The sequence below is a fragment of the Alligator sinensis genome, unplaced genomic scaffold (assembly GCF_000455745.1).
Source record: "Alligator sinensis unplaced genomic scaffold, ASM45574v1 scaffold659_1, whole genome shotgun sequence".
In the NCBI taxonomy this organism is placed as follows: domain Eukaryota; kingdom Metazoa; phylum Chordata; order Crocodylia; family Alligatoridae; genus Alligator; species Alligator sinensis.
Genome location: NW_005842265.1, coordinates 48666 through 58594, shown reverse-complemented (window position 1 = coordinate 58594; position 9929 = coordinate 48666). Strand labels below are relative to the sequence as shown.

Below are 9929 nucleotides of genomic sequence, written 5' to 3'. Positions count from 1 at the left end.
TTCACTAACATTGGCAGCCCAGGCCTGCTCCTGCTTTAGTGATGGCAAAACTAACTGGGGTGGGAGTGAAAAAGGACTGAAACATGTTTGAGAAGCCATGGGTCAAACCTATGATAAATCCATACTAAGGTAATATTTACAACTGGGTCTTGCCTGACTGAACTTAAGGAAAAGGTCCAAGAACTATTCCATCTCCAGTCGTGTCCTCCCCCCCTTCCCACCCCCAACTTTATGAGTGCAGAATCAATTAATATTTGAAAAATAGAAGGAAATGTAAATACTAAGTTTCCCACATTCAGATAAGAATAAATATCCACTGGGGACAGATTTTGTTACCTAGCAACTATGTGGGGAGTGATTAAGACCTTGTCTGTACATAGTGGATCTTTGCTGGTAAGAGGTACAGAGTAGTTCTACTAATACAGCCTTTCCTGGGACAGATAGAGTTACATCAACATATAGGAAGTATCTTATTTGTATATAGAAAGAGGAATCACCCATACTGGAATAAGCTTTGTCAAAATAAATGCCTTTATATGCAAGCTACCATATTGCTACCAGTTGATCCAAAGAGACCTCCGAACTAAAAAGAATACCCGTCTACCTTGGGCTTTCTCTGCTTGTAGACTGAGCTGAATGCCATCCTCTTCTTCTGGATCCCTCTGGGCATCATTAGTTCTATCATTAGTAAAATGGTTCCTAAACAAACCCAAGGGTTTCCTCTCTGAGCACCTGATCTCAGACTCTTCTTCTGGGACACAAATGATGAAGGAACTGAAAATGACTTCACATACAACACACACACGCATGTATACATATGCACACACGAGTGCCAACTGTCATTTCCTAAGGCAAGCTCACCTCCACCCCAGCTGCACTTGAAGATGCTTATTACTTCTTAGCTTGAGACTTTCTGTGAAGTCTAGGACCTGTTGGAATTTGTCCTTCATTACTACATGTGCTAGTCAGGTGCTGGCTTTGGGACACTATACCATTATAAACCTGAGACATGAGAATAGGAGACTAGGTCATTATGCACACAGCTATCTGGACCCCAGTCCTATTGCTCCCCATCTCATTGTCAAGCAAAGCCAAATACTGCACTTTAGTACTTCCCCAACCTAGGTACTGTGGTATGTGCACACCTGACCTGCCACCAGCCTTCATTATATTCTTTTGCCTTGGAACACTAGTGGATACTTCACATACTCTGAAAGTGTTTAAATGTGAGGGTACACTTAGAAACCTGATAGCACATGATGTGTACTATATAAACATGTAAGTAAGAGGTACCAGAAGGTTGAGCTCTAAACTTTTACAGGCCCTTTACTAGGTTCTTAGAAATATACTGAATAGCAAAGGAGGACTCTGTGCTACAGCAGCCCCAGAAACATCTTAGCTTCCCTTTGGCCCAGCTTTTAGCAAACATCACAAACACAAGCCTCCTGCCTGCACAGAAAAAAAAAAATGTTGCAAACCTCAGTATGGAATGATGGTTCAGACTAGCTAGGTACGAGGTTTAATGCATGAGTATCCCTACAGTGGGTGGAGGGGGTGGAGGTGGGCTTGCCTCCACAGACTGACTCAAAAAAGAGTGGCATAACATAGTTGAGCCACAACTACATTTCAGAACTACCTGCACCTTAGGCCCCATCCATACTACAACTGTAAGGGAAACCAGTTATGACACACCCATGCCTCGAGCCAAGTTACAACATAGTTCCATTTTGTAATATGAAGCAGGAACCCTTAACTGTGGCTCCAAAGCACGCCAAGTCTTAGCTCATTTTCCCAGTTTGAATCTCCTTTCATCCTGCCTCAGGGCCAAATGTTAAAGTCCTTACTGAGTTTTTGCCTATTGATGTCAGTAGGGATTTGACCCAAATAAGAACTCCCTTGTCTATCCCTGTAATTCTAACCTCTCTGTGTGTCCTGACAAATAAGAGTCTGAGCACAAGAACAGCGGGCAGTGTGTATATGGGTGTGACACAGAGGGAGGTGTGCACACACACACAGGGGCTTCCCAGTATTTCTCAATCAGTGAGGCCAACTTCCTTAGGGCAAGCTTGACCCCATCCAGAGGAAAGAAGCTAATCCCAGCACAAGTGATAAAGAAGGATTTTTTCCCCAACCCCCATATACAGCCTGAATCGTTAACTGAACTCTAACCGTTGAAGACTATTGTTTGCTACGTAGAAATGACTCGAAACAAGGGAAAAAGAACAAGCTGCCCTAATTCACACACTTCAAACATTTCTCAGAAGGCCCCAACTTCATTCACATTCTCTTCCTCTCTTCTTCCAGGAAAGACTTTCTGAAAACCACCTCTTGGCTCTGCTAGCCAAGGTCACATGAAACATCCTTTTCCTAGCTTTCAGGAGAGAGGGTTAGAAATGCCAGACGCCAAACACATCATGGGCTGAGGATGTTCAACTTTGTGTTGTTTTGGTCCTAGCCCCTCCCTAGCCATGTTCAAGTCGGGGAAGTCCATCTCTTTTTTTTACCCTCATCTGTGTGATCAAACCAATTTGCTCTCCAGCCTCACAAGTGTGCCCCATTACCTAGAGCTCACCCCTTTCTCATAGGACTCCAGCACTTGAAAAACAGCCCTGCACTGGGCTCACTCAAACATCCAAGCAGCAGCTGAGGCAGGAAGGTGCTGTTCTTTTCAGCATGGGCAGTGCCCACTTTGCCCCTAGATCTCTCGTGGGCCTATGTAGCGAGTCCACAGGAACTGCACAACAAATGAAAGCAGAAACCAGGCAACTAGCAGCCAAGAAACTTTCCAGGTTAAAATTTAAAACAAGAAACATTCTCCTCTCTAATCTCTTTTCAACAACAAATTCCCCAGCACCAGGTAAAAAGAAACACGTACTAAAACAAGAGCCAGTATAAAAGTAGCTAACTGGCTAATCCTCTTTACTATGCCGACAAGATGGGAAAGTGGTTTAATTAAACCTATGGGACTGCTCCAAGTTAAACCGAGGAGACTTCAGTGCAGGGTCCCACCGCATACTTTCTTTGCCATTTGACAACTGGGTGCCATTTCCCCACTCTCCTGAACTTACCGAGTCTGATGAACAATAAATCATCAGTCCCAAATAGGCAGAGTATTTCCTGTTCCACTCTCTGGCAAAAATGCTCCACAGAAAGCACAGAGAGGTCTCTAACCTTGAGACAGGACATAGGGATTTCAATTTTCACTTAACAAAAAATTGTTTTAAAAAGACGCACACAAGCCCGAAGCAACAATCTACCCACACAGAACCTAATGTACTGGGGAATTCTCTGCAAAGATGATGCATGACAATACCACCACTGAGTTACACCCACACTGACTCCTTCATCTAGCTGTTATTGTTAATAGTAACCATATTGCACCTGTGTGCTCTGTGTTTTACAAATCACTATGAGGTCTCTCAGTCTCTCCTTCCTATGTGCAAATACACAATCCACCTCACACCTACATAGCACTGAGTCAAGATACCTGCTTTCTCTCACCAGCGCATATGGATAGTCATGCAAGGAGGTTGACAAAGTAATAAAAGCAATATTGGATTTATAATATTGGATTTCTTGGCAGAAGCAGGAGGAGACTCTGAACATCACTTGAGCTCTTTCCTACCATATACCTGGGCTCAGTGACACTACAGTCTCTAGATGTTCTGGCACATGCAGGGCTCTCCAGCAGACAGTGCTCCACTTGCATGAGTATGCTTTTTCCAGCTATACACAACAAAGACACAGCTAATGTGACACACAAGCTGGCTGTGAACCTGGCATAGCTGGGAAATTGGCTCCCACATGGACATTTGTTTATTTAATTTGCATTCTCATGGTACTTGGGTGCTTCCCTTAAAAAGATTTACCACTGACAAATGACAAGAGCAATCCATAATGAGCATGTGACCATCATCCCTCGGAAGCATTTGTGTGAGCCCAGTGGGCATGCTAAATACCCTCCAGGAAGTGTTCATCACTGAGAGGATTTAGTCTAGTAAGACCTCCTGTAAAACATGCAGACATACCAGGCAGCTTCAGCAAACTGCCCTCTTAGGTGACAGCCACTGGGAAATGGGCCTTTGGGGCATGTACAACCAGACCTAGAAACCACTCCAGTAAATGGGCCCTTGATACACAGACAGGGATTGGTTCCGTTTTTTGCAAATCAGATCTCAAGGTGAGGATTAGCTCAACAGAGAGTCTCCCAGAGCCACAAAGGTACCTGGTACTCTAGGAAATACACTTCTTGGGCATGTCAGGTGCCTCCTGGAATCAGGCCTTGGTGTAAACAGTGTCCTTTACGCCTCAGGTTCAAATGAGTGCACTGGGTACAGCTAGGAAATAAATCTCTCAAATGCAGATGGTGCTTTAGACCCATAAGATACAGTGGAGGTATGACGGTGGCTAGAGAGAGTACCTAATGTTAGCAGCTAAAGCTAGGGCTGAGCTTACCTCCACCATTCTTGTAACAGAGGTAAGGGAACCTCCAGACATTCCCCAGGCCAATGATCTCTCCAGCCACAGACAGTACGTATTCCAGCTTGTTGTTCCACTGGCCTCGTTCCAGTGTTCGATTCTCCTCTTCTTCCTTCTTTTCCATGCTTCGATGAGCAAGTATTGTCTCTCCATTGCTAACTGCACCAGGGACTCTGTAATCCATCCCACCTTCAAAGGAGTGGTGCTGTTTTTTGTCACGGTGTTTATATAATAATTCACGTAACAGCCTGAACTGCTAACCTACAGCAGTGGAGAGAAGTAGATTCGCATGCACACATACACAGCCAGGTACTCCTCTCTCGTTCCTTACAGTTCCTACACACTAAGAACATCCATCTACTTATAGTCTCAATGGTGTGCTTTGGATTGAAGGGACACCATCACACTTAATTTCCATTTTAGATCGACTCATTTTGGAACATTGCAATTCCTGAAGGAACATCCTTTAAATATTAGATTCCTTCAATGTTTATATTAGGCCAGGGCCCATTTGGGATGGAGCCTCCATTGGGCACCATTCCAACATTTTTTTTTAATTTCTTCCAAATATCTTTAAAAGATATTTAAGGGCTTTTTCTGCTCCTTGGTTGCCATTTACAAGGCTCCTCTCAGCTAGGGAGAAATTAATTGGATTGACTATTGCAAGGGAAGGAGTTATACAAGCCAACTGAAACTAGGGACAGGGAAGGTTTTGCTTTCAGTCACAATTGTACTGGTGTTATTGATAAATATAGGAGGTTCAGAATTTTCAGACAGAAACGGGATCAGTCCTGTTGACATGGTCCCTTTGAAAGAATAAGAACAAATTAGTACAACAAGCTTTCCATGGGAACATGCAGCAGGTCTCCTCTGAGGCAGGCTCCTGGCATTCACCTTGTCAAAACAGTTGCCCCCCGCTCTGCAGGCATTCCCTATACTGATTCCCCTTGGCAAAGGCTGGGACAGCAGTCCCTGTGGATCCTAACAGAGCCAATCCCCCTATGTTATTGGATCCAGTAACTTCTGCTAGCTGAAGGGAGGATATAAAATAACTACAAGCCTCTCTATCTGTTCAGCCTCCTCAAAAGTTTCCTAGAGAGAGTCTCCTCTTGATGGGGAGAATGACCGAATTAAGCAACAGCTAGTGTTTCCAAATACTGCGGGGTGGCAATGGGCTGGAGTGCAGACAGACCACACTGGTTCTGCTGCAAGGTGGAAGGTTCGTGTGATATTTGTACCAGCTCATTCCCAAGAAGGGGCAAAAATCTAGCCTGCCATTTCTGCAGAAACGGGTGACAGTCGTAGTTCCTTCTTAAGTCCTGTACATAAAGCCAGGACTACTGAGAATCCTTTGGGTAAGGGAGGGCATATTCCTGCACACATTATCTGCCATTGGCCATCCATCTTACTTGTACCCTGCTGAGGCAGCGTCTCAAATCCCTGTCTAATCCTGACATTCATTCACATGTGCAGCTCTCCCCAAGAGCAGAATGCACTGGTGACAAAAAAGACTCCCCAAAACAATGGGAGGAGAGTGAGTTTGATCCCAAAAGTATTTCAGGAGAGGAAAAGTAATGCAGGGTAGCAACAGGTACCCCTGACAGTTTTACAGCAATGCTTGGAAGAATGTATGTGTGTGTAGGGAGGGAGTTGGGGGGAAGGTGGTACATATTTCTAGTGTACATAATGTACACTAGAAAACTACTAGACCAACAGAAAGCAAACCATGACCTCTTGACCATAAGCTAAGCACATGTGCTGGGGAAGAGAAAGAAGAAGAAAAACTGAGCTGTTACCTTAAGAAATGAGCTGTCAGGGAGCTGGCCGGAGGGAAATGTGAAAGCAGTAGTGAAAGGTACTGGCTATTTAAAGTGTGGAAGAAAAATTCTTCAGTGGTGTAATTCTAGACTTTGCCCAACCCACATTCCTCCCCCTCCCCACCCCCCGGGCTAGACAACAACCTACACATGACTGATTTCATGGTCATTGCAAAAGGGGCTCTTCCCCCCGTCTATGGGAAACTTAAGTTTTCCTTGTTTGTGCATGGCTTACTGGCTCCATGTGCAACCTCTTTCTTGCTTTGTCAGTCTCCCCCCTTGCCTATATGAATCTCTTTCTCTCTCCCCCCTCTCTGCTTATCTATTTCTGTCCTTCCTCCTGTGTTTCTGGTATTCACTCGTGTGTGTGCATGTGTACGTGTGGAGTAGAAACTACCTCAGTTCTTCCCTCAGTTCAAGGGGAAGTAAATGATAAAAAAATCATACAAGCTTCTCAAGTCCACGGTAGAGACAAGTTTAAGTTGTACTGGGAACAGGCAAGACAAGAATCATAACTTACAGTAAATTTTCACTGTGGTCACTATTACATGGCTTTAAATCTTTCTTAGGAATATTGCCAACCAGCATAGCCCACAGAGACAGACCTCAGTGATTGCTGCCATGGATTTACCTTCTGATGATGGGGAATTTTTTCCTGTGTAATTTTTTAGGTCTCCATCATACATGATTATACCATCATGAATCCCAGTAGCAGGCTACCACTACAGCAGTAAAACGTGGGAGAAGATACCAGTAAAATCTGTCCCACTCTTCTCTCAAAAAGCAGGGAGGAATAATCCAGTGAGCTCCATCCTGGATCTCTCTTCCAGTGACAGGGGCCATGCGCCACTGATTTCTCCCAAGAGAAACACCAGCACATATCTACAATTGTGGTAAATTGCCAGGGATTATATCCTATGTCTTAATATCTGAATGAAAAAAAAGTAATCAATATTTTGGATAAGGATATGGGAAATAGCAGGGCCAAATTAGAATTTGCATAATGTGCACACCCATCCTTCAGGAGAAGAAATCAATCAATATAGAAAAAATCCTGGACTTTCTCAAAATTACAGACCTAACTACCCAGATGCACACTAGGTAACAAGTGTAAGCAACAAAACACCGAAGCAGTTCCCAAGTTTTAATTAAAACACTAGGATATAGAAAGAAGATTGTTCAGGTAGAACAAAAGCCAGTTGGAAGGAATTGTTGGGAACAATACAGATGCATTCAGTTGGTGACCACAAACTAGACTTCAGCCAAGTAAGAATGCACAGAACATAGCTGCATAAAGGGAAGCAAGTTTTCAATAATTAAGAAATAAGGAGCATGGTGCAGTAAAAAAAATTAAATTCCACAAAGCTGCAAAAGAGCTGCAAAATGTGCAGTATCACTTATCTAAGTTGCAACATGTTACAGTTCCTTTTGTAACAGAAAAAGCAGCGAATACAATGCCTGCATAATTCTGCAAGAAGTTACTCAAAAGATACTAGAAAAAATGCATCTTACTGTACCCAGCAAGAATATAAACAATCAGCTGAGGCTTACACAGAAAAAAAAAAGGAGTCCAATATGAATGTTTAAAGATGACACCAGTACCTTTTTTTTTTTTATAAACACAGTATGCAGTTTGCTTGTGGAACTCTTTGCCACAAAGTTGTAGAAGCAGATAACAGAGAACTTCAAAAAGGGGATTAGACAAATTCATACATGACAGGACCATAAATGCTATTAAACAGAACACCCAGGGATAATATCCCTAAAGCAATGATGGCGGATGCTCGGGTTGGTATGACGGGAATGCGCCTTGTTCCTATGCTCTTCCTCTAAAGCATCTTCTACTGCCAGTCAGAGACAGCATACTGGGCTAGATGGACTGTTAGTCTGACCCAGTATGGTACTGCTTATATTCTTATGTACCAGCCAAAGTAGTAAATGGAAGTGAGAAGTTTTGAACCAGCATAATAAGGACAAAGGTGGTCTCAGGGGTGGAGATTATGGGAAATAAATAGAATGAAATCAAACTGGTTGAGATAAAGACATTTTTAAAACGTCTTTAAGAGGAAGAAGGCATAAGATAGGCTTGAGAAAATCAGAAATCGGTTTCTATAGTGCAGGTAAATGCATTTGGGAAAATATGGATCTAGAAGAAAAACTGAGTCAGGGTGAGATGTATCTTAGAATGCCAAGAGAATTATTTACTTTTCAAACTTCTCAAAATACCAATACTATTTTTAAAAGGCCACAGAAAACTGGGAGGAAGAAGGACCAAAGAGAAAGAGAAAGAGAAAGAGAGAGAGAGAAAGAGAGAGAGAGAGAGATTTTAAGACTCATCTTAAAAAAAAAAAAGAAAAAATTTAAAGCGAAGATCTTACATCGATAGCAAATGACTGATTTATGTGTTCTCTCATTAGATCATTTTGAGTGGACCAAACTATTGCATAGAACATTTTTCTCCACACAACCCAGAGAAGTACATGTGCACTAAGAAATGACAGTTCAGTGGGCACTGCTTTTCCTTCTTCATGACTGTTGAGTCAGTCTCTTACCTCAACATTCATGGTACTGAGCTACTGACAGTCTTGCCTAAAGACATGAACAAGTGGGTCTGGCCTGTATCTGGCATTACTTTCAGTAAGAATATGGGCATTAGATCTGATACCTGAGCGAAATCCAGTGGAAGTAATTGTTCTATTTAAATTCCTCAAGTGACAAAGGTAGTCTTTACTTCCTGTCTTTCACTATTACATTGTTCAGCAGTGTTTAAGAGCTGCCCCATACCATACTAGAGAGAGCTGCATTTCACTGGGGAGTGAGCCTTGTGACCGCCTCACAAGACTGCTGTGAAACCTGTCACTTAATGCCATATATTCTATACTGGTTCTAATATTGCCCACGTCAGCATAATATCTGAAGTGCCTTACAGGGGTGTCTTTCATGGAATGAGTAACATTAGTCAGGTCTGGTCCACAGTTTCTCTCATCAGGGGAAATGGTGTACAGCAGAGGGCTTGGGGCTGGTAGGAATGGAGCCTAGAATGCTAAATTCCAAGAAGATCCTACTCTCCTTTTCACCAAAAAACTCAACAATACCATCAAATCATTTCCATCAAGACTACAAGAAAAACTACAGACCTTGATCCCCCCGCTACCTAACCCAGGGACTTTTTACATGCTCCCTAAAATCCACAAACAAGGGAACCCTGGCAGACCTATCATATCCAACCATGGGACCCTAACTGAGGAAATATCAGGTTTCATTGAATCAATCCTAAAACTGCTTGTCACCCACAAGGCAAGTTTTGTACAAGACACTACAGACTTTCTACGGAAACTTAAAAACATAGACCACCTTCCCAGCAACACACTCCTAGCCACCATGGACGTTACCAGCCTATATATCAACATCCCACATGAAGATGGCATCCAACCCTGCCTTGCATATCTACACGAACAAGATTACAACCCAGAATACAGACCCAAAGATATTACTAAGCTTATACACTTCATCCTCACACACAACAATTTCACTTTTAATAATCAACACTTCCTCCAGATGATGGGAACAGCTATGGGCACTAAAATGGCCCCACAGTATGCCAACCTTTTTATGAGCCACCTGGAAGAAGAC

General features: G+C 42.9%; 1 protein-coding gene across 5 annotated transcripts in view; it reads right to left on the bottom strand.

Moving 5' to 3' along the window:
- LOC102372651 (sodium- and chloride-dependent GABA transporter 2) overlaps window positions 1-9491 on the bottom strand; it is a 50030-nt gene extending 40539 nt beyond the window's left edge. For 2 of the 5 annotated variants that reach the window (XR_003095041.1, XM_025209050.1), the window contains exons 1-2: window positions 6276-9491; window positions 4456-4740 (exon numbers count right to left, since the gene is read on the bottom strand). Coding sequence is in view for 4 of the 5 variants with exons in the window: in XM_025209050.1 (XP_025064835.1) it covers window positions 4456-4663 (208 nt within the window). In the remaining variant the exon portion in view is untranslated. Of the gene's footprint in view, window positions 1-4455 lie in introns of all 5 variants that reach the window. The other 3 variants (XM_025209048.1, XM_006027745.3, XM_025209049.1) reach the window with 2 other exon arrangements.
- Between the last annotated feature and the right edge of the window lie 438 nt (window positions 9492-9929).